Source organism: Mus caroli, unplaced genomic scaffold (assembly GCF_978045245.1).
Source record: "Mus caroli unplaced genomic scaffold, Mus_caroli_1 scaffold_5, whole genome shotgun sequence".
NCBI lineage: Eukaryota > Metazoa > Chordata > Mammalia > Rodentia > Muridae > Mus > Mus caroli.
Genome location: NW_028227260.1, coordinates 99,033,160 through 99,059,076, shown reverse-complemented (window position 1 = coordinate 99,059,076; position 25,917 = coordinate 99,033,160). Strand labels below are relative to the sequence as shown.

Genomic DNA, 25,917 nt, shown 5'->3' with positions numbered 1-25,917 from the left:
CTGGTAAACGCCATATGGAATCATGTACACAGCCATCTTCCTTCTCCTCCTATCCTGAGATGATCTCTGTCTCTGCAGCTCTTAGCTCTGCCTGCCTTTTCCCTGTCCAATCACAGACCTCCTCTGCACTAATGTAATTGGACAGGGAAAATCCTGAGACACTTCTGTATGAACAATAATTTACATAAATTTTTCATGTGTAACAGGTTTTATTTGAACATGAAACTCATTTTTTAAAAAACAGAATCCTATTTGATGTATTGACTATAATTTAAACTGAAATACTGTGAACCAATAATCACAAGAAATAATGAGGATTGGCCAATTCCTTTATGGTAAGGGTTTGATACTGAATAGCTTATTTAATATCTCCAACTATCTTATAAGATGGTATATCACAGTTCCCAGTTCATGTAGGCACTCAACAGTTCAAGAGGTTGGAATAAAAACAATTGGCTAGTGAATATTTGAGCTTGGGTCTATCTGACTGCAGACAAAGGTGATTTCATAAACCAGGAGTTTTACTATGTTCAGAAACCATAGTACCAGTGAAATACTTTTTCAGAAAGGAATGTTGGTAAGCTACGGTAATGGAATATTGGCTAATTCTTGCCAGTATATATCCGTGAGCTTGAAGAGGTGCTGCATGCCATCTTTGCTCATATATATCATCCTTGACAGAAAAACAAACCTACTAGATCTTATTTCCTATATAGTAATAAATTTTCTAGTTTTTGCTAGAACATAAATATGGTCATCATATTTGCCCTGATATATATATCAGATATGTTTAGCATGAATATACAAGGGAGGTCCAGTAAGATGTAGTTACCAACTGATATGGATGTAAGTTGATGTGGGAAACATGTCTACTATACAACAATGGGAACTGAAGGTACACAGACAGGCTGCATAGTCAGCAACTTGAGCTGCAGTTAATCTGAATCTCAGTGGAACACTTAGTGATCCTCCCTTCTCAGAGAATGAAGACAAACACTTCAGGGCCATTTCCCACTTGCTGTCTTATCTCCTGTGGTAGGATGTCATAGGACAGTTTTCTATGGCTTCTCAGATTCTCAGGAGGTACAATGCCTGTCCTGTCCTTGAAGTGCCACATAAAAATCTGCTGAGCTCAAATTCAGAAGAGCCCAGCTACAGACTATTCTATAACTCACTCTGAAGTTTTCTTAGAGGCACTTGGAATTTGGTGCATCCCTTTGGGTATGTGGATTCAAGAATCTAAAAGGTGTGTTCTTCCTATCTTTCATCATGTAAGTAGTAAACAGTCTAAGAGTGAAAATAATTATTTGTGGCTTTACTAAGTTAATCAGCCAAGTCTTGTCTTGACATTGTTCTGTCTTATACACATGCATATTCACTATGTGTTACAGGTAACATATGCCAGCTGTAGCATTGCAGAGAGTCGAAGTCCTGCCAATGTGGGTTATGGGGTTATGAGGCAATTTACCTCTTTGTACTTTGAAGTGTAAAGAGTCACTTTTATTGGCAGAAAAAAGAGCTGAGCATCAAATCTGGTGGAATTTTTATAAACAACTGAGCAACACTGTTGTTAAAATTTAGTTGAACCTAAATTGTCACGTCTGAATATGTTGCTTAAACAATCGGAAATGAAATGTAATTTCTTTATGCATCAGCATAAAAGAAATCCTGCCTACTATATCAATGCAGGTAAACAGCTCTTAACTGCAGCCTTTCTCTAGAAACATCCCAAGTTAAAGTGTTCAGTTGTCAGTGGCTTTGAATTTGCCGATGCAACTAAAGTATTGGCCCCAGCCACCAATGAGCTTAATTTTAGGTGAAGCAGCTTTCAGCAGACATGAGTTGTAGGGCCCTTAACAGCAACTAAATTCTTCAGCTGTTTTGAGGAGTTGGTTAGGTGGATATTAACAGACCAGCTCCACAAAGGAGCTCTTTACATAATCCGTTAATAATTAGAAACTGATCAGGAGAGATGAGTGATGAAGTACCTTCCGAGCGTGAGGTACTTTGGAGGTATGCACAAAGGTTTCTTCTCTCTAATCAGCTCTGGGGGCTCTGAGAAACCTAAGAAAGTCTGAGGACAATCCCGAAGTGGTGGATTTTTTCAAATGAAATTTTCTTTCCAATGAAAATAAAGCTACTCAGGCCTGTTTCCAAAGAATCAAGTGAGTCTTACAAGCAGTGCAGCACCTGGAATCAAAGATCCTAGAGGATATTATCTGAGCACAAGAGCAGTTATCCTGAGTCTGATGGTTAATGACTAAAACCCAGCATTTGGGAGGCTGAGAGAGGAGTATTGCCAAAAAGGAGGGTAAGGAGGAGATATTAGATATTCAAATTAGAGAGTAGAAACCTACTACTATCCTCTATTACCTGGCCTGTAACCACCCTGATCTAAGAGATTTTTCTTAATAAAATTTTCTTCTTCTCACCCTATATTCTTTGTTTCAAGAAAACTCCTCCAAAATTCCCATGCCCATTAAATGTATGAATGAAGACAATGTCACTTGGATGAATGTGATGCATAAGAAATTCTTTCTAGATGACTTGCACATTCCAATGAATAATGGAAGGCCATCTATCTTGTTTAGGATGTTTTAAAAATATAGGTAAGTTTAGTTCTCATCCTGCATCAAAGACACTTCTCTTTGTAGTAAATGAAGATTATTATAGAAATTTACAACTGTTTCTAATACAGAGAACAATTGATACTTCTATGATACAACCCCTAATCTCTAAGTTTCAGGGAGAGTTGAACAAGATGGGGTGGAATGTTTGTGTGGACAGAAGTACAAGACATTTGCTGCAAGATTATGTCTTCCGTATATAACATGAAGCTGCACCTATGAAATATTAACAATATGGTTGGCCAAGACAGACCTACATGAGGATGCCAGTTGCCATCACAACATGAATGAGGAAATTTCACAGAGCCCACATATAGATGAAGTTACGCAGGGAATTAATGATTTCTGAGAGGAGGAGAATTAATCTTCCTCAGAGATCATCTCCCTATTCAGTTATCCAATACCAAGTGGTCAGCTCTAAACACATATCCATATGAACAACACTAAAAGTACCCAGCAGTTTGTATTTATGTATTTATAATGTGTGTGTGTGTGTGTGTGTGTGTGTGTGAGAGAGAGAGAGAGAGAGAGAGAGAGAGAGAGAGAGAGAGAGAGAGAGAGAGAGAGAAAGACAGACAGATCAATAAAAGAAAAGAGGTCATGGCTTTTAGAGGCAGTGGATGGCACTGAAGGAGTTGGAGAAGAAGGTGAAATAATTTATTAATCATATGGTAACTACATCTCTGAGACACATGTTTTCTCCCCATTGAGCAAAAGAGTAAACTGAGGTTCAAAGATGCTAAGTAACAAGGTTGGGCTTTCTTAATAAATCCTATACCATACATATAAAGCCATAATTATTTCCATAATATGATACTATACTGCATGAATTCATTTCAACCCTGTTCCACCTCTTTCTGAGGCTAAGGAAATCCTGATTTTAAATAATTTTATTTGAGGTTTGGGGGGAAGACTTCACTTCATATAGGAAGAATGTTTTTTTTCTTAAGAATGTAGAAAACATTGACTTAATGTGGAAGATCAGAAAACGTTTTCCCAATAATCATAAATATTACTTGTTTTCATCTCTGTTGCAACTAGTCAACCTGACCATTATGATGTGTAAGCAACCATAACCAATACATAATGAATGGGGATGGCTTAGGCCAATAAAACTTTATTTCTAAAAACTGAAAAATGATTTTTATACAATCTTCCTGTGTAATGAAATGATTTTTTTCTCTCAGTCATTAAAAAAACCAGTTCTTTGCTCATCAGTACAGAAACATAGAAAGGTCTGGACTAGACAGTATCTAGGAGACAACGCTTTGTTCTCATGCTAAGCCATCAAAATATTTGGAGATGCCTATTTTCTGCAATTTGTAGCAATCCATCAGGTATAGAATATAGTCTTTCCCAGGTCTACATGTACATGATAGGTACAATATCTGGGGCAGACACAGGCTTTTAGCCTTGGATGAGGGACTTGGCCCTAGAGCTCCACTTGACAGATCTTTGAGGCTTTCATAAAACATAATACTCATTTCCAAACCAATTACTATTTTACATGGTCCTCAAACTGAGACTGCTCAAAAACCCCAGTGAGATAATCATTGAATCGGAAACATATAATTTAAAATCTCAGAAATTAGATAAAGTTCTTTCTCATAAGATATGAGGAAAAGCCACAAAACCTTTACCCTGGGAAAGCAAACTTGATACTCTGAAAAAAATATCACCACTTTTTTATTTTTCTACCTTTTACAAACCAATGTAGACCACTAGGTAGGACAAATATACTGTTCCCTGAGTAATATGAAACTGCTCATAGTCCCTCAAGATTGTACTGTTAAAAGGAAAAGTCCTTTAAGGAACAGAGCTACAAGGAGTCAAATTACTATTCCAGAAGATGGTACAGAGTGAGACTTTGATGAGAAAGCAAAAGTCCCAAAGTATCCCATGACTCTTTGGACGATGTGATTATCCCAAGCCCAGCTGTGGGATGCAACTAAAGCTATCAGGATCTTACTCTGATTGCCATCAGCTCTTGGGTACTCAGTATGGCAATGATAATCTAAGTAATCAGAAGATCCTAAAATAGTTAGATGGACCAGAGGATGTGGGTCTTAAACTTAGTTTAAAGTCTAAAATCTGAGTAAAGCAACCCCTTACCCCACATCCCTAAGAGAAGCAGATAGAAGACACTGGAAAGCACAGGATAACTTCAAAATAACAATCTCTTTAAAAGTCCTAAGGAACAAAATTGTATTAGCATCTGCCTATTTTCAGAATTATAAATTGCAAACATTTCATTTCCATGATAAAATCATAGGCTGTATTTTAGGAAGTAAAATAACCCAAATTTGGGTCTCTGTCCCAGAGGTCTCATTCTACCCCTGAAGAAAGTAACATAAAGATCATGAGCCCATTTCTATATCTAACATTGAGGTGCTAGTAGACATTTCCTGAATTACCATTGTTTATTCATAGATTGCTAACATCTTCCGAAATGGATTTTATGATTTTGTAAAGTATCTGTACTACTAGCTCCAGTTGTAATTCACTTCACATTGCACAGCCAAAGTATGTAAAACAAGGGATGTACACATGCCTTAGCTATCATAATTACTCAGACAATGTGCCCAAACCTATTAACCTGTGGTCATTTTATGTTAATATAGTCTTTGAGTTCATTTTGTTCTTGTGTCTGATAGAATTTAATGTATCATTCTTTATAATTTGTGTCCTCTAGGAAAACATGTACTCCTAAATGGTGGCTGCAGATGGGTTGGGTCCCAAGTTTGCCTCCATGGCTTCTAGTTATGTAGTCATAAGAACATCTTGTAACATCTTTAAACCTCATTTAAGAAGTGTCACTAGCAACAGATTTTCATCATAAGCTTCTTGTAGGCATTGAATTCTGTGCCACAGATCAAATATTGAGCATTACACCTGACATAGAAAATTGGCCACTATGAATATATGAATCTTGGGTAATTCATTATGCTGACCACTTCAACATACTTTAACCCATACATATGCATACACACTTCCAATTTTACAATTAGAGGTGCAGATAGTTTAAATGTATTTGATTCTATAATCCATAAAATTAATAGAGTCATCATTTCCTGAGATGTGTGTTTAGAGCCACAAATCTAAAACTTTAAAAGAAATGTCAAGATACATATTTTCTCCTCAAGTATATTGGAAACAGCTATTAGTTATTTGCAGAAGTCATAAATCCTGTGAAACTAGTTTATCTAAAACCAACTCAGATAATTGCCCTTCTCACCAACCATCCTTAATATTAGTTGTGGTCATTGTTGTGTAGACCTCAATGTCTCCATTGGGGATAGGATAGCTATGCTTTCTTTGGAGAATTATCACATGCCCACCGTGGCATGAAGCCTTTTCCAACAATTGAATAAGTCCTCTAAAATAACATTTCATGCTAAATAAAATCAGAAACCTCATTTCCCCTTTTATGTTTCTTCTTACACATACATAACACAGAGGAGAATCCAGAAATGGCAATTTTAGGGTTGATGTTATACTAATTAGCTGTGTGACCTGGAGGAAAGTAGTTCACCTATCTGAATATTTCCTTCCTTGTCTCCAAAATGAAGTTGGAAGACTCTGTCCATTCTGGAAAGATGCTATAAAGAAGATGGAAGTTAATCAAATGCACCCTGTCAGCCACATGAGTGTTTAGGACTGGTGGGAATGAGAGAAACACTGTGGAAAACTATGCCATGAGTGTCACTTCAATATGTATGAAACCCTATGCAACCTGCTTAGCTGACTCTGTGGCCCGAAGCCTTCAGTCCTTCCTTATTCTGGAAGGCCAGAGATAGGGAACACCCCTCCTCCACCACCATATTACAAAGAAAGAATGGCAGACATGCTTAAGTCTAGGCATCAAAGAGCCTGACCTAGAATTCAGATCCTAGGAGATGCTCCTCACATTCTGGAAAGAGAGATTCTTATTTATTTATTTATTTATTTATTTATTTATTTATTTATTTATTTTTTAGATATTTTCTTTATTTACGTTTCAAATGCTATCCTGAAAGTTCCCTATACCCTGCCCCCGCACTGCTCCCCTACCCACCCACTCCCACTACTTGGCCCTGGTGCTCCCTGTACTGGGGCATGTAAAGTTTGTAAGACCAAGGCTGCCTCTATTCCCAATGATGACTGACTAGGCTATCTTCTGCTACATATGCAGTTCGTATTGCTGTTACACCTATAGGGTTTCAGACCCCTTCACCTCCTTGTGTATCTTCCCTAACTCATTCATTAGGGGCCCTGTGTTCCATCTAATAGATGACTGTGGGCATCCACTTCTGTATTTGCCAGGCACTGGCATAGCCTCACATGAGACAGCTATATCAGGGTCCTTTCAGCAAAATCTTTCTGCTATATGCAATAGTGTCTGCATTTGGTGGCTGATTATGGGGTGGATCCCTGGGTGGGGGAGTCTTTGGATGATCCATCCTTCGTCTTAGCTCCAAACTTTGTCTCTGTAACTTCTTCCATGGATATTTTGTTCCAAATTCTAAGGAGGAATGAAGTATCCACACATTGGTTTTCCTTCTTCTGGATTTTTCCTTTTTTTTTTTTTTTTTTTTTTCAAAATGTATCTTGGGTAGTGTAAGTTTCTGGGCTAATATCCACTTATCAGTGACTGCATATCAAGTGACTTCTTTTGTGATTTGAGGGGACTAATATCCAATATATACAAAGAGCTCAAGAAGCTCCAGAAATTCAAATAACCCCATTAAAAATAGGTTACAGAGTTAAACAAAGAATTCTCAACTGAGGAATATTGAAGGGCTGAGAAGCACCTGAAAAAATGTTCAACATCCTTAATCATCAGGGAAATGCAAATCAAAACAACCCTGAGATTCTACCTCACACCAGTCAGAATAGCTAAGATAAAAAAATTCAGGTGACAGCAGATGCTGGTGAGGATGTGGAGAAAGAGGAACACTCCTCCATTGCTGGTGGGATTGCAAGCTTGTACAGCCACTCTGGAAGTCAGTCTGGCTGTTCCGCAGAAAATTGGACATAGTACTACCAGAAGATCCAGCAATACCACTCCTAAGCATATACCCAGAAGATGCTCCAACTTGTAATAAGGACACATGCTCAACTATGTTCATAGCAGCCTTATTTATAATAGCCAGAAGCTGGAAAGAACCCAGATGTCCCTCAACAGAGGAATGGATACAGAAAATGTGGTACATTTACACAATGGAGTACTAGTCAGCTGTTAAAAACAATGAATTTAGCCAGGTGTGGTGGTGCACGGCTCTAATCCCAGCACTTGGGAGGCAGAGGCAGGCAGAGTTCGAGGCCAGCCTGGTCTACAAAGTGAGTTCCAGGACAACCAGAGCTATACAGAGAAACCCTGTCTCGAAAAACAAAAACAAACAAACAAAAAACAATGACTTTATGAAATTATTGGTCAAATGGATGTATCTGGGATAACCCAATAACAAAAGAAGTCACTTGATATGCATTCACTGATAAGTAGAGAGATTCTTTTTTAAGAATATTATTTCTAGAAAACTTTTATAAAAGAATAAAAGCCTGAATGAGCCATGGTAGGGTACAGTGTATGATTTCCAGAGTTGAGGGATAGAATTTTGGCTTTAGAGTTAAGCTTTATGCTAATCAAGGAAAGAAAAAAAAAAGGAGCAGAGCATGCCTGGGAGATGGGAACTGTTCCAGAATAACTGAGATTTCCTCTACTTCCATCATGAGGATAAGGTCTAATGTCATATTTAATAAATTAAAAGATAAACACAAGTTGGTCATTGAAGGATAAGTAACTGGAATTTTAAGATAATAAGCTGTCCATCCTGTTCTAGCTCCAACCTGAAGATAGTAGTGACATATGGCATTCAAGTTAATACTCTTGGCAAAAATAAAGGCTTTGTGTGGCCCATAAACAATTTTGAAATTGCTAGTTCATCACCAATATCTAGACCTCTTATATTTTCCAAGTACCTTGCTTTAGAAAAGAAAGACTTCTTATACACAAAATGGGCTTACATCTCTGGGATCATATTTTACAGCAAGAGATAGAACATATAGAAAAAGGTTAATTACTTGCCATTTCTTGCCCAGATCTTGTGTGGCCCATACAGAGAGGCAGTGATGTTTTCCTTGACCTCTGTCATCCGGAGAACCCCAACAGTCTTTCCCAGTAGTTCCCAGATCAGCTTAGCAGTACTACCGTTCCTGCCCACCTTCCTGTCTAGAAGTCAAATAACTGGTCTATAGAGAAGCAATCCCCCATTACCCTGTAGTGCTTGACCAGTACATTTATTATACTTTTGTATAGATTTCTGCCATCTCTGGAGATGATGAAATCATGTATTTGTACCTTGATTTAGAGTAAGGTAGCAATAGAAGATATGTGAAGTTTTGACATAACTATAGAGCTCAAATATCTAATTAGCTGAAAGACTCTTGGTTCCCTCTATACTTTTGCAGATTCTAGTAACAATATTTGTATTCTCATTGCAAGGTGAATCTGAGGATAATTTAGACAAGACGTTTTGTAACACAAATGCCACTCTGATTTACTTCAGGATGCTTGAGGATGACTTGAAGCTGAGCAGTGATGAAGATGACCTTGAGCCTGTGAAGACCTTGACCACACAGTGCACAGCCAACGAGCTTTACCAGGTAGGAGGGGCTGAGAGCTTTGCATTGAGCTTGAGTGGGTGGGGCACAAGGGACTAGAATAGCTTTCATAAACACAACCTTTTCCTTTTGCAGAAAAAAAAAAAAAAACAAAGATGAGCAGTGTTTGGGAACAGATGAAATCAACTGCCATTTTCATTAAAGCTACAGCAGAGAGATGCTGAGCTTTTCAAAACCAATATAATTTCACTGTGTTTTCTGTACACAAATACTGCTCATCAATAAACAATAGAGCATCGTCTTTCTGACTTTTTAACTACTTGCTGCATTTGAGTGACATGTCCATTGGGTGACTCCAGGGTGAAGCTTAACATTTCCAGGCACTAATTTGGGTGTAAATGTCACCGCTGTCTTTCTTCTCCCAGACATACCATTGCATAGTGGAGCTGAGAATGAATACCCTGTATGTTGCAGCATCATGCATTCAACAAAAGCTTTCAGGTGGCCTTGATTTCTTCTGTTCTGAATAATTTCTAGTACTTTCTCCGCAGAAGAAATGATTGTAATATGATTTCTTTAATAATCTCTGATGAGATTGGACATCTTGGTTTGAAAAAGTAAACCAGCACTATTGAGTCCCTATATCAGCAATGATATGGAATATTAGTGATCCTTGTACTGTTTTCTATATGTACAGTTTATCTAGTTATTATGCCACACAATATGGAGTACATAAGGCAATTTTGATGCTATATAAATCTTACATGTTTTTAAGTTTTGGTAGTCTATCAAGAACAAGCACAAGAAGAGTACTATATGCACTCAGACAATCTCACAGCTATTTCTGAGGTGCTTGCTGTGCATTTACCAAGTACAAGCAGTCCCTTTTCTACGTGAGTGTGGACTGCATAATAAATGTGAAACACACACTTCATTGGCAATGTCTATCATTTCTGCTTTCTGCATTTAATATGCCAATAACAAAAGCATCACATTTGTAAATAAAACAAAACCAAAGCAAAAATTCTACATCATGGATTTTGACAGCTGCAACCTTAAATTTTAATGGAAATGTTTAGAGAAGAATGTAGTAATAACAGAGAGTAAATTTTGCACATTGATTTCCTCTTTATGTGAATATATAAATGCAGTTCTGCTTTATAATTCATAGGATTATTTTTATAATATATTAAGAAATGGCATCAGACTCGTTGGCTGAATCATCTGCAATTTTGAGATAATTTGTTCATATTATATAAAATGCTAATACATGTGGATGCTCAGGAATAATAAATTGGGAGCTCCTATGGCCTGCTGCCTTCTGACCAGACTTGCCTTTCCTCATGAGGCTAAAGTTATTTCATTGACTAGGAGATCTGAAGTGGTAGAAACACAACACAGCAAAGTAATATAGTTGAGTTTGAGGAACAGGAAGTACTTAAAAGATTGAAAGTGTTTGCAGATGAGCTGGTTGGGAGAATTTTGAGGACAAGGTAAGAGACTTGGAAAGCTATAGTTATTTGACATTAATGGCAACATTTGGTGAACTAAGGATTTATGAAGCTTAGCATTCTTTTCCAAGAATATATGACTTAAAACTGTTTTCCTTTTATTATTTTAAACATTATACAAACATAAAATGAAGAACTATAAAATCATTGTTTAGTGACATTCAGTACACTGACAAACTTGTATATCCATCACCAACTCCAAAATATTTTCATTGTCCCAAATGGAAGCTCAATACACATGAAGTATACTCATTCCTCCATTCACTTAGCCACTGAAGATCACCCATTAATCTACTTTTTGTCTTTATACATTTGCCAATTTCCTATAATGGTATGATACAATGTTGGACCTTTTTATTTTTTACTTTTTATATACTTATTTATTTTATTAGATATTTTCTTTATAAACATTTCAAATGCTATCCCGAAAGTTCCCTATACCCTGCCTCTGCTCTGCTCCCCTACCCACCCACTCCCACTTCTTGGCCCTGGCATTCACCTGTACTGGGGCATATAAAGTTTGCAATACCAAGGGGCCTCTCTTCCCTGCGTCTTTTGCTACAGATGCAGCTAGAGATATGAGCTCTGGGGGTACTGGTTAGTTCATATTCTTGTTCAACCTATAGGGTTGCAGACCCCTTCAGGACCTTTTTAATATCTAGCTTCTTTACTTACTACAATGATTTGTTTCTATCTTATTTCAGATTGTACCATATAGTAACACTTTATTTAGTTTTATGGCAAAATAATATCTTATGACGAAGCACATTTTATCTGTTCATCTGTTCGCGATATTTTAGTCAGTTCTGCCTTTTGCCTATTGTTTACTGCTAGTGTACTTAAGGCCAACTATTTTCATTGACATTTATATTGCCTCTTTTTTGGCATGAAAAAGAAGTAGAAACACTGGGTCTCCCTTTAATTTTATGTTAGCTTTTAATAAAGGAACCACAGGCATGGTTTTCTTCTGGATAACACGGTGCCATGTAGATAATATGGCTCTAGTCATTTATCTCATTATTAGGACCATTCTACCTCCAGCAACTTCATGAGTATGAAACACCACATTCCTAATGCAGTTTGCTTCTTAATCAGGACTTTGAAGGATATTGACATGGATTCACAGTGCTCTAAGATGGTGTACCCATGCTAAGACACTTCTAAAAGAATACATGTGAGGACAGTCTTGAAGCCGAAAAGATGTATTTTTTGTCTTTTTTTATTGGATATTTTCATTATTTACATTTCAAATGCTGTACCCTTTCCTGGTTACACCCTCCCAGAGACCCCTTATGCTATCGCCCTCCCCCACTTCTATGAGGGTGTTCCCCCACCCACCCACTCCCACCTCCCCATTCTCTACTTCCCTACTTCCTCTACGTCAATACACTGAGGCATCGAGTCTTCACAGGACCAAGGGCATCTCCTCCCATTGATGCCCGAAAAGACCATCCTACGCTACATATGCGGCTGGAGCCATCTGTCCCTCCATGTGTACTCCTTGGTTGGTGGTTTAGTCCCTGGGAGCTGTGGGGAATCTAGCTGGTTGATATTGTCGATCTTCCTATGAGGTTGCAAATCCCTTCAGCTCCTTCAGTCCTTTTTCTAACTCCTCCACATGGGGATCCCATGCTCAGTCTACTTGGCTATGAGCATCCACCTCTGTATTTGTCAGGCTCTGGCAGATACAGACAGCTATATCATGCTCCTGTCAGAATGAACATGGCATCCATAATAGTGTCTGGGTTTGGTGACTATATAGGGGATGTATCCCCAGGTGGGGCAGTCTCTGGATGGCCTTTCCTTTGGAATCTGCTCCACACCTTGTCTCCATAATTTTTTGTAACATATATTTTTTCTTTTTTTTTCTTAGATATCTTCTTTATTTACATTTCAAATATTATCCCCTTTCCTGGTTTCCCCTCCGAAAACCACCCATCCCCTTCTCTCTCCTCCTGCTCACCAACCCACCCACTCCTGCTTCCTGGCCTTGGCATTCCCTAACATTAGGGCATAGAGCCTTCACAGGACCAAGGGCCTCTCCTCCCACCAATGACTGACTAGATCATTCTCTGCTATATACGCAGCTGGAGCCATGAGTTCCACCATGTGTACTCTTTGGTTCGTGGTTTAGTCCCAGGGAACTCTGGGGTACTGGTTAGTTCATATTGTTGTTCCTCCTATGGGGCTGCAAACCCCTTCAGCTCCTTCAGTACTTTCTCTAGCTCCTTCATTGGGGACCCTGTGCTCAGTTCAATGGATGGCTGTGAGCATCCAGTTCTGTATTTGTCAGGCGAGTATTTTGTTCCTCTTTCTAAGAAGGACCAAAGCATCCACACTTTTATCTCCCTTCTTCTTGAGCTTCATGTGGTCTGTGAATTGTATCTTGGGTATTCTGAGCTTTGGGGATAATATCCACTTATTAGTGAGTGCATACCATGTGGGTTCTTTAGTCTTATCACTTTCAAACTGAATGAATTCTAGCAAAAGATCTAGTTCCTATAAAATAAAGATAACAATACTACCTAGTCATAGTATATTCAATGAAAGAAAATGGACCAATTCATATTCACAGAACTTAACACTAAAGTTTAGGGCATAACAGGTACTCATCACTTTACATGATAACATTGTTATGGCTACATCTGATTATCTAAAATGTCTAGAGTGCTTTGAAATGCTAGGTCTCTCCACTTTTCCTTTCTTATAAAGAATGAGAAGATAAAAAGAACTGCTGGATTAGGCACATGAAAAATACCCAACATGTGGCAAACTTGAATGAAAAAAAAATCTGTCTTGTCTTAATGTTTATTAGCTGTGTGTGCCTGGCCATGAGAAATTAAAAGTGTAATCATTAAGAATGTAGTTTCTGGAATGAAGAAGCCTGATAAGTCCTACTTCATACATACTAATTATATCACATTTGGGGAAATTGCCAAACATCCCGAAGTCTAAGGTTTCCTGCAAGTAAATTAGGATAAAATAGTCTTGTCTAATTTAGAGTAGTGTTGTGAGGATCAGACAAAGCTTAGCTATGAGAAAGTATTCGGAAAACTGTAAGTATGACAAGTATGTAGTTATCCTTCCTTGTGGCTCATTTAGCATTAACTGAAATTCTCTCTCAGATATACAAGAGAATAGATATTACTCTTTCTTTTGGCTTAGGTGCCCATAGGCTTTACTAAGAACTAGATTAAATGTCCTAATTGACATTTAAAGATATCTGTCAAGAGTGGATGACCTTAACTCCCCTGAGTCCTGACAACTTTTAAGTCAGTACTTCCAGGAATAAGGTCATCAATGACACTATATCAAGTCCTCCAGAAAATTACATATCTCTGGAAGTTTTTCTTCCAAGAATTGATATAGATGGACAGTTGAATCACACATATTGAATTCAGTTTGTCTCTTCCTTTTCTGAAATAGCTCCTTCTCTGCCCTTAGAAATAGTCTTAAAGACTTAAGCAATGCCATATTTCCACTGTTTCCCTCAGAAAATAATTCCAAATAAGATTTAAATACCACTGAGAGTTCATATTGAACATTAGAAAGTTCCAGAACAGCATTAGTATAATAAACAATGCTTTGTATTTAGTGTTTATGTCAACATTTCTGTAGCAATATAGTGCTTGAAAGAAAGAAAGAAAGAAAGAAAGAAAGAAAGAAAGAAAGAAAGAAAGAGAAAGAAAGAAAGAAAGAAAGAAAGAAAGAAAGAAAGAAAGAAAGAAAGAAAGAAAGAAAGAAAGAAAGAAAGAAAGACAAAACAGGTAGATGTCAATGGAATGGTTTTGATGTCTATCACCCAGCTGACAGAATTTTTAATTGTCATCTGAGAGTGTTGACATTACAGATATATTTCCACCTCTGAACTTCCCCTTGCAAAGCTTACTGAATTTCCATTTTCAAGTTGGTCAGCCAGGGCAAGCAATGGTGCTGTGGTCAGCTCACTGGTGTTCAGTCAAGGTGACGAGCTGCATATGAATGGGGACATACCATGTTCTCTGCATGGCCCGGACTAAACCTTCTGTTTCCCTTTTTGTTAAAATTGTCTTCTTACATTTCTTGGGATTAAAGGAACCCCTGAAAATGAGGAGTTAAACCCGAAATCAATTTTCATTTACAGCTGAGAAGCCGTTATTGATGCTGTGCTTGCAGTTCAATAAAAGATCTAAAGATATAGACACTGTGCTTCTCTTTCAATATAAGCAGGCTAATCAGTCTCAACTGTTTTTTTAAACAACAGAATTGTATTGACAATATTATTAAAATTGCTATCTTTAAAGTTTTAAGCACTCTAGAATCTGTCTGGTTCTAAAGATTTTTCAAATGTACAGCCGCAGACTCTAAAACTTGCCCAGTATATGTTCATAGAGCCAGGTAATCACTGCTTATTATTTCACTGATTGATAGCATTGACAGTATTTTGACTTACCTAGCTCCAAGCTTGTAGTCTGCTATCTTCTGGATGCAGGATGGTCTGTCATGCCCAGTATCTGAAACCTACTCAGATAAGGACATGGCTCTCTCATAACCCAACTCACCTCAGAATATACACAAAACACACACACACATTTGCTTCTAGAAATTGCCATTAAGACATTTTAACAGTAATATTATCTTTTTATTAATATGAATCAGACTGAAACCATAGACTTCATTTAGCCCACTTAGAAGTTCAAAACGCTTAAGATGACTGGAATTTTCGGTTAATGACTTAGATTAGCCAAAGAACTGTAGCTAAGCCTTGGGGTTGTGTGTTTGTTAGGGTTTTAAAAATATATAATCTATAATAAATTATGTGGTATATAATTTGAAAATATTCTCCAAAGGGGCAAATTGGTCTATATTCTGAAAAAAAAAAGTTTGCTATTAGCTTGTTTTAATTTCTCTAAAAAAAATAGCCAAACAATTCAAAATTTCTTTGAGAACAAAGGCATTCTAATATCTAGATATATTATCTAAGTAGTTCCAACATACCCAAATTTCTTTAGTTATGAAGAACTATCCTGATACTCTGAAACATATACCCAATTCAAAGCATGTTAATAGAGATCTTGTGTACTTTTTAAACTAGAATATGATGGCATAGCTCTATCTCCAACATGTCAGCTTTATAGAAAAAATATTTTCTTATGTCTTAACCCTAACTTCATTATTTTATGTCATGTTTTGTAGATTTAGAACAACCTCACACATATAAAAGTTTGCTTTTAAATTCTGATTCTTGATTTTAGTTTTTTATATGAACCTTTTGCTTGTTTCTGGGCTACCTCTGGCTATGTTGCTATTTTTTAAATACTTTCAAATGTCACAAAATTGTTAAGAGTGCAAACTCTGGGCATTCTTGCAGGTTTGACATGAGCTGCTTACACATATACTGAATTTCCCTAATACATTAACCAACTTAAACTGAAAGCCTGTTTTTATATAGAAAAATTGCTAGTGAAGCAATGCAATGCATTTTACTCATGCTATCCGCTGGTTCTTTTGGCGTTGAGATGCTGTAGTGAATATATTAGTTGTGACAACAGATACTCTTTCCTGCTATAATCATTCCTGTTTTGTGGCCACAGTTCTCCCTCATCGTGCTGAACAAGTTGTTACCTCCCAAAGGTTTCACCACATTTCCATTTACTTTGTTATCAGCAGAAAGGCTAGGGAAGGCCTCTTCTGTAATGACATCAATAAGGCAGACACAGCAAGAGAGGTCAGCCTGTCAGAGCTAGAGAAACAGCAGATGGATTAGGTTGAAACTGGGTGCAAAATAACTTTAATAGAGTCTTTTAATGTAAACAGTTTATCTGTCATTGCCTTTCATTGAAATGTCCACAAAATGATAGAGTTGGGGCTGTTGAGGTTACAGAATGTAAGTGAATAAAATCCATACATTGTCATACTAAAACTACCCAGTAATTAGAGAAAGACAGGACATTTTAATTTATTCATTAAAGACAGGAAAGTAAATAGGATAACATACAAGGTTAATAGAATAACATTGGCTTTCATATTCCCAAGATTGTGTTTCCCATTTGGTTGTATTAGCATAGAGACTAGATTAATAAAAAAAAACTGCTTAAGGCTAGTATAGTATGATTTTTTAATATGCTTCTGGCAAGTCTGTGGCTATTTAGAAACCCATATGCTGAATTTTTTTCATTGTAATTATGTTGTTTCCATTTTTAGTACCAAATATTTTGGCTTGATATTCCTATATAATTGAATGTCTTGAGCATGCAAAGAGGCATAGGAGTACAACAATTTTACATGGTGTGTTTGTCATATCATCAGTAATGACCATGTTCTAGCTATTGTCCATAATATTTTTTAAAATTGTCCATCTATGGACATTTTTTTGCAAATCCAATACTTTTTTGATTAGCATGATACTTTCTTCATAGTAAATTTAAATTAGATATTTGTGATGGTAAAGTGCTTGTCCTAGATCCAAGCTGAAACAAAAAAAAAATTTAGTGTCTGAATAGATTACATTCACATATGACAAGATGATCATGGACTTTCCATCCACAAAAACACAGCACATATTTGTCTCTGTCAAATTTATGGCAATAGATGTATCAGCCACCTCTGAGAAGCTACAGATCACTATATGCACATCTGAAGTGAAGTGTCAGAAGGAAGAGACATAACCATAGTCCTTTTGTCACTGACCCTAAGCTGAAGAAAGTGGCCAAAGAGCAGTGATCATCATGTCTCTGCTCTCACCGTACTCCATTGAATTCAATTGCACTATTTTTCTTAAAACGCTTTATCTTCCCAACTTCTGTCTCAATGCATGGGTGAAGCCTGGAAGTTGTGTCTTGGAATCATTAGTAAGCAAGCTCTGGGAAAAGTACCACATGTGCCTGAGTTTATGGGAAGTTTCCAAGCTTTGATTTTTATCAAAATTCTAGACTATATTACAGAAATATGAATATCTCCCATAAATACTAGTAATAAAATATTTCCAAATTAAAGATATAAGATGTTTAAATGGATATGCTGGCTTTGAAATGAAAGTAATTGAGGTTTTGGTATAGGTGTCAAACATGTTCTTACCCTACATTCTTGCCAAGTATTGACCATCTGCAAGAAAGCCACAAGATAAGCTTTAAACTTGGTGATCGATCATGTTATGAATGGAAAGAGACTTTACCTCATTCTTAGACTTCTGTGTTTACTTTTCTATTTATAGCAAGAGTAAAGATTGTACGCATTTTAAGTATATAACAGAGCTGTACAAATTCCAGATAACTACAATTCTAACATTAGCCATTAAGAGTACAAGAGGCTCAGTAGAGTTAAAAAAATAAAATAAAAAGAACTTACCAGATGTATAGAAGCACACTGGTATCTCAAAGAATATATTTACAACGAGTTTTTAGATCATTTCACTAAAAATTTACCAATACACTCAAGCTTATTATTTTTCTAATGGAGATAGACAGATTCCATATTTAGCTCTGAGTCATGCATATGCATGTTAAAATACAGGATGTTAGAGCTGAAAATGAAAAAGAAATTTCACTTCAGTTGCCTCATCTTTCCAATATGGAAGCTGATTACAATTCCCTCAGTAAATATATGGACTAAAAATTGATGTAGCCTCTTCACCTTGAGGAACAGAAAAACTGATCACACTAGTGTGCAAATGATAAAGTTATTTCATTGGCAGCATGAGCACTGATGTATGCTTTGGAAAATCAGAAACACTGAGTGTCTGCTGTCTACTATAAACACATTGCCTGAGTTTTTTCTTACTCATGGTACAGAGAGCAAGTCTCTGTTACTGTACTGACTGTCTTCTGTGGAAATGCCATATGCCATTGTTTGATTGTTGCTTTAGTATGGGTGAAAAGAGGACTCAGATTGGTTGAAAGAAAGAAAACTTGAGGTTTTCAAGCCATAAACAGCAGGAGAAGAGTGTCTAAGTGCCACTTCCATTGCCTCTTCTAATGGGAAAATGAACATGTCTAGACCATATTGAGATTATCTTTCCTAGTGTCTCTGTACTTCCTTAGAAGATTAGTATCAAAAAATGACTTTAATTGAGAGACATGGTTCTTCACAAATAACAATGCATTTTCCACTTAGTTATAATAAGCCAAAATTTAAGCTTTAGAAGAAATCATTAGCTGACATAAGGGACAGTGTAAGGGAATAAGCCTTTATGAAAGCATATAGTTCTCAATCCTACTACCACATCATCTTTGTAAAGGCACTAGAAAACTAGATGCCATATTACTAAAATATAATTAGAATCAAGTCAGCCCTGCCACAGGGCAGCTTTTTAATCAGCAATGACCATAGGCAGAGTCTTAAGCATTAGGGTAGGATGGTGATATGTGATATGGAGCAATGTTTGTTTAGTCAGCTGTGACTCGAAAGCACAGATTCGCATATGCTTAGTTCTAAGCTACAGCCCCATCCTGGATTCTCAAAAGGAGAGTAACATGATCAAATTGGACTCTAAAAGATTCCTCTAGCAAAAGAGCATAAAACTGGGTAAGAATAAGGAAATAATGAACAGTAAGTCAGGGACCACAGGATAACAAGAGGTAATAAGCAAAAAGCATGGCAGTAAATGCCAGAAGAGGAAAGTACAGAAAACTATTTCTGACATCAAGTGGGATAGAAGTACTACTGAGAGCCCCTCTTTGCAATGTTAATAAGAGTCTTGTGTTTAATAGTAGGATGAAAGCACATGCACATTAGCCTAGAAGTTATGTCAACTACCAAGAAATTTGTTTCCACATATATGGAGACTGTATTCCTTCAGGGCACTCTGTCATACTCAAAACTCAGTATTCAAGCATCTTGAACTGAATGCTTATTGACTATTGAATGCAAAATATGGTTGGTATAGGTGTCAAACATGTTCTTACCCTACACTTTCACCAAGTATTGACCATCTGCTAGAAAAGCCTCAAGACAAGCTTTAAACATGGTGGTGGATCATGTTCTGTATGGAACAGAGTTTATCTCCTTCTTAGGCTTCTATGTTTAGCTTTTACTTATAGCAAGATTAAAAAGCATAAGCATTTTAAGTATACAAAAGAACACAAACTTACATTATCTTTGCTCCAAAATTCTATCCCTGTTCCTTATACATATGGTACAGCTTTCGTGTTTGCTTCCAGGTTCCACTAAAAGTACAGTAATAAGTGGCATCTTCCTAGGCCCTAGATGTAAAGTCAGGAAATGGCTAAGAGTCCAGGTTCTATACAAGTTGAGTGACATTTTTTCTTACTCTTTCCTCCAGACTGTGTATACTTTATGTTAGTTAAAACTTCAGTCTCCAGGACACAATGTCTTTTCTTATTTTACTCATCCAAGTGAAATACATTGTTATATTTGGGCAACTGTTCTCAGTGTACATCTTTTCAGGTGATTTAGCTAGTTCTGTAGGCATTGATTCGAAGCCACCTGAATTCCTTGCTGATGAGTCCAATTGTCAATAAAGGCATGCTTTGCTGAACTAAGGTAATCAATGAAATTTACCAGTGTATGTCTCTAGGTTGGGGCATAAATGTGTCATGCAGCACAACTATGTGAAAAGTTGAGAGAGAAAAAGGGGGTAACAATAAAAAATATAAAACCAATAAAATTATTGATCTTCTGTCTTAGTGGTGCATTGCCTAATGTGCAGTTATTTGAAATTATCTGAATGATTCAATTTTCCCTTTTTACTGAGAAGCAATAATAATTCAACTTAGGCACACATGCTTGTAGAATGACAGCGAAAAGCATGTAAGTGAGAAAGTAAAAGTTATGCACAGAAATACTAATGTAATATTTTAGGTTTGGCTAACAGTATTATTTATTTCAGAACAAAGCAGTACCTGAGTACATATCATTATTAAATGAGTCCACTGGGACAATATCTCCAAGCCATCTGAGTGCTCACTTTGACAGCCTCAACATAAAGGGGATATATCACATTATCTTTGTTTTCTATAATTTATAGAAGATGCATAACTACAAGTCTGGATGTAACTATTCAGGCCTTCCTTCTGAAAAGCCTCCAAAAATTCTCTAAATTCTCTATGGTCTAATGGAAAAGAACTGTAATTCTTCACAACCACAAGGTCAAAATTACTCTAAAGTATTTTGAAGAAGTTTTCCCATTATGGAGAAAATGACCAGCAAATTTTCTAAGTTGCTTACATGGAGCATTTTCTTCCTCAGTATGTTATGTACGCTGTGGTAGATGGTGCTCACTAGGTAGCCACTTACTGCCCTTCATTTCTTCCTTTCTGTGGTAAGAACTCCACATCATGTGCTTCTTGTGACACAGTATGGTCCCTGATCCATTTTAGCTTTAGTGCAATTCGTGGTTTCTCTATAGAAAATAGAGAAGAAAGTTTCTTAGTTTTAAGAAGGGAAATTTAAAGAATAAGCAGTTGTAAGCCTGTCTGCATCTTCCACCCTGAGGAAATAAATTTGTTGCTTAGCAGGATAACGTGGATAGTACAATACTGGTAATGAGTTATGACTCAGATAATAAACACTCCTTAGAATAAAAGAAGTGCCTTCTCCCTGGCATACGGTTCTTTTTCAATATGCTTTGCATAAAATGTTAGTGAAAGTGAAGATCATCCATGGTGGTATGAGTTTGTAGAAGGAGGGATTTCTAAAGGATGGATAGCCTGAAAGTGAGGATTCAGTGAGCTAGGTATGGTGGTATGAAGTTGTAATCACAGCATTTGGAAGACAGAAGCAGAGAGATCACTTGTTTGATGCCAGACTAGGCGGTGCAGTAGGAGTCTAGCTCAAAGATTAGGAAGGATCAATCAATCATCCTAGGCTTCACTAAGAGAAAGAGTGGAAGAAAGGAAGGGAAAGGGACCCGCACCCCTACCTCAAGTACTGTGTTATGCCATCAAGTTCTAAAAATCATGGAAGATTCATATGTATACAATGGTAGAAGGCCACCTCCTGCTTCACTTTAGGTGTGTCTCAGTAACCCAGAGTCTTCTGTTAATGCTCCTTTCTAGACAGGGGCATTATTTTTATCTCAGAGTTATTCCTGATATGGAGACAGCAGCATACTACTATTTCTTATTCCCATAGCAGTAACTGCATATAGTTGATTTTGGGACCGGACCACTACTTAGCAAATTCACAAATAATCTTGCCATTCACCTCAATTCACCAACTCCTTTGTAGAAAGCATTCACAAATGCTATGCAGGCATTTTCTTAGCCTACTGACATTTCTGAGCACAGCCATCAATGTTGAATGCTGACAAGAGCCACTAATATAGAAAGGGTGGCAATGATTGTCTTCATTCTCAAAAGGAGTAAACTGGAGTTCAGAGTTATAATCTCTTGCGAATACCATAAGTAGCAAAACCAGAACCACAACTTAGCTTATTAGCATTTCCAGTAATTTATTCTTCTACTAACAGGTAGGTCTAACCTACAGTCCAGGGGCTACATGTACTTCAAGGTAGCTATGAAAAAGATCTAATACATTTGCACATTGACAATGTCAAGAGATTGGACACTATTGTACAGCACACTAACTCCCATCATGTCATTCTAGATTCAAATTATTTCATTATTCTTCCTTACATGAAAATGCCCTCCTTGTTGAGATATATATCATGTCATAAAAATATGTTGCAATATAAGAGTATAGGTTTTTAAAAGCAAATAGACATTTTACATTAAAGCAACATAACTGAACTATTGACTACTCATTTTTCCAATCAGTTTAAATTAGCTTAATGTATGTTTTTAAACTTAAATTTAGCTGTGACTTTCTTAATGCTTGGTGAATTATAGTACGTCATTTTCTTTTAATTTACCTCCTTTTACATGTCTCACATCCTGCCAAAAGTATCTGGAATGTGAGATTGCCTTTTTATATTTGCTTGTTTCAAAGAAGAATTTTTTTCTCCTTGTAAATTTTGTAGAGTAATTCTTTTATGCCTTAAAGGCGTGCATAATTTGCATCCAAAATGCTTAAAATTTCCCCACATCTTCTTACTATTACAATCTCCCATAGTATGCCTATAACAAAGTCAAATTGTAGCAAATGTGAAGAATATAAATTGTGAGTCATATCTCATCTGACATAGGTTCCCTGTCACCATTTAGTTTAGAAAATCCCCATGATGAGCACACAGGATGACATGAGTGTATTTGGCTTTAACTGTGAGACATTGAAATGATTGTAAGTTCCTTTCAAAGGAAACATGAACCTCTAAGTAAGCATAAGACATTTCTAGTCGATATCCAAGCAATCCAGAAAAGATAATTTGAATGAAGTTATTTTCTTCCAATGGCTATATATAATGGCATATGTTTGGAAGAACCCAGCCTATAACACTCTTCTGATCAGAGAAAAATAACTGAGTATAATTAACAGTTGTGAAACAAGAGGGAGAAGACATTTTCAAAAACGGTGTCTCCAAATCAAAGCACTGTCAGTTTGATTTCTCCCTTCTACCTCATCTGCCTGTACCATGCTCATTTTAGCACATCAAGCAAGAGAAACTACTGGAACAGTGCCTATTATGTTATGATTACTTACAGCTTCAAGGACAGACTTGTTTGCATTCTAATTATGAAAAGTGAATTTTTATGATTTCCATAGTAATGCATTTTCATCTGACTACTACACCTTATTCCTTACCAGACACACTTGAGGTGGCAGGAAACTGGAGAAGACAGAAGGAGGGAGGTGTGACAGAAAGTGAGAGGAAAGGGAAATGAAAAAAGCAAGGGGAGGGAGAAAGAGCACAAAGGAAAGGGACAGCAAGTGGAAGGGGAAGGAAAGGAGAGGGGAGGGGAAAGGAAGTGTGAAGAGAGGGAAACTGGGGCAGAGGGGACTTTGCAAACTGATATAGACCAAATAGAACTACCACAGGGAAGGTTACTGATCATCATTGCACTTCTTGACAGCATCTGTCTCTTCTTTTGTCTATCTGACCTGACAGAATCCATGATGAACAGTATTAGAAACTTTTGTCTACAGGGATTGCCATAGGAATGGTCTCACATGCCCTTGATATGCTTTAGATGTGACTTTGGAGAAGCCAGGACAGTTCTTGTTTCCTCGGTTTCACCTGTTGGCCCATTTCTTAACTGTCTTCTTCTAGAACTTGCCAAAAAACAAATTCAGGCACAGGTAGTAAGAAAATGATTTTTGCCTATCAAGGCAAAGTAAGTGCCCAAGTATTAACAGATGTTTTTATATAGTGACAGACACTGAGACTTAAATAAGAAGGGCTTAGATTCCCAACACTAAAGTATGAACGTTGGGAACTGTATGCTGCTATTAAATGCATTGACTTGGCATAGAGGATCCAATCTCACTGGTGATCAGCTACAATGTCAAGTGCAGCATGAGAGTAGCACTGTTAAAATGATTGCCTCGGTGTTCTAATCTACAGCACTGTTCCTCTCCTGTGGACTCTACCCACTTCACAATTCACAAACAAGGTCCCCTAATGGATATTGTTTAAAACTGTCTGAACAAGCCTGAAGGTGGTCAAGTTGCTGCTTCTTTGCTCTCTATATTAAATGTTATTCTGATAGCCTGAAAGAGTCTAGTAGAGTACAAGTCTTGTTCTGATTACATAATTATGCTACAGATAGATATATGGAAAAAAAATCATCACTTAGGCCCTCCAGGTGTTTAAACAGTTTGATAGACTGTAGCCATTCTGACATCAGTGCCCGAAGCTGTGTTGCTTAGCAACATTTTAATTCCAGAACAATCGAAGGAGATGAAATCCCTGTGGAGAGGGAAACAGAAATAAGAGAGCTGTTGACAGATGATCTGAGTTGTTTCTTCTAATATACTGTGAAGATCACTAGCTCTTTTCATGAATGATAAATGGACCGTACACAGATCAATGAGTTCAGCAATAAACTGGAACCAGTCTCCATGTCTAAGGTGACTCAGGCCATGAGGCCCAGAAATTTCCTCATTTTGAGATTTGGGGTATATTTTCCTAAAGGTTCCAAGGGGAGGAAATTGATCTCGGTATTTGGGAATTCCTTGGCCTTTTGTAATGTCTACTGCTAAAAGTACTTTTGAAAATGAACATTTTTTTGCCTTTCTCTCGTGGTGCAGGTGTGGGTGGGTGTCAAGAAGAAAGCTAAGGTTAATGGTCCCCTGCCATAGAACAACCATTTCTTTGCCCTCCTCCCCCAATGCTGTCATTACAACCCAATCAGGCCCACCTGGGGTAAAGTTAGAGTAAAAGGTGAGGAAGGGAGGAGCTGCCTGTGCACCCACCAACTCGCATGGCTCCTGCTGAACTTTCCCAGGTGCTCTGACAATGGCCATCTGTGTCTGAGCACTTAGACAAGTAACTACATCCCTGGGGAAGAAAATTGTTTTCTGTGTCACTGCTTATCCATGGGAGCCTGTTTAATTCACTTCTAATGTTTCTAAAAAAAATTTCTAATTTAATACTGCTTATTGTTTGGTTACTAGTTGCAAAGATTATGCCTGCTAATGTTGTCTAATTGCATTTTTTTCTCTCTATTTGCAGGCTGTTGAAAAGGCAAAACCTAAGAATAATCCTGTGAAGTAAGTTATTATTTTGGCTAGTTGAAATGTTAATTTTAATGAACTCTGTGCATGGGGAAAAATAAGGTCATAAATGACTTGTATTTTGCATTAATCTCTATTCATGGTGATTTAAAGACAAAAACAAAACACATGGGTAAATCACCCACCAATGAGCAAGGACCAGCTCATATTTTTTTCCGTGTGTCCCTGATGAGGAAATGCCCCAAGTATACACAGTTTACATAAATTAATATGTGCCATCATGAATAGCTGCCAAATACTATTATAATCATATTCAATGCATACTACTTCAAGCCTTTGGGTTTTTTCTCATGCTAAAAAGATTACATTTTTAATTGCAAACCTTGGACCTATGAAAGAGATGTAAATGCCTGAACATGTGCCAGATGATCGCAAGCCACGTGGGGAGGGCAGCACCTTAGCATCAAGGATTTAATGAAAAGCTCATAAAAATAGATTTAACTCAATGGTATGTAGTGTGGTTGCTAACAAAGACTAGTCACTAAAATGTTTTGTAGGACATGCAAATTATAAATAAGACACACAGTGTTAGTTTAAATACAGTACATGTTAGGCATCCTGTCTTTTCTAGACGGAAGATTTTTAAAATAAAAGGAAAGGCTGTCTTG

At 37.1% G+C, this 25,917-nt stretch overlaps 1 protein-coding gene across 2 annotated transcripts in view; it reads left to right on the top strand.

Annotated features, from left to right (window-relative positions):
• The window catches only part of Aff2 (ALF transcription elongation factor 2), a 494,279-nt gene that overhangs the window by 379,208 nt on the left and 89,154 nt on the right, over positions 1 to 25,917 (top strand). For both annotated transcript variants that reach the window (XM_021152989.3, XM_021152988.3), the window contains exons 7-8: positions 9,173 to 9,269; positions 25,248 to 25,285. In XM_021152989.3, coding sequence (XP_021008648.1) covers positions 9,173 to 9,269; positions 25,248 to 25,285 — 135 coding nt within the window. The remainder of the gene's footprint in view (positions 1 to 9,172; positions 9,270 to 25,247; positions 25,286 to 25,917) is intronic.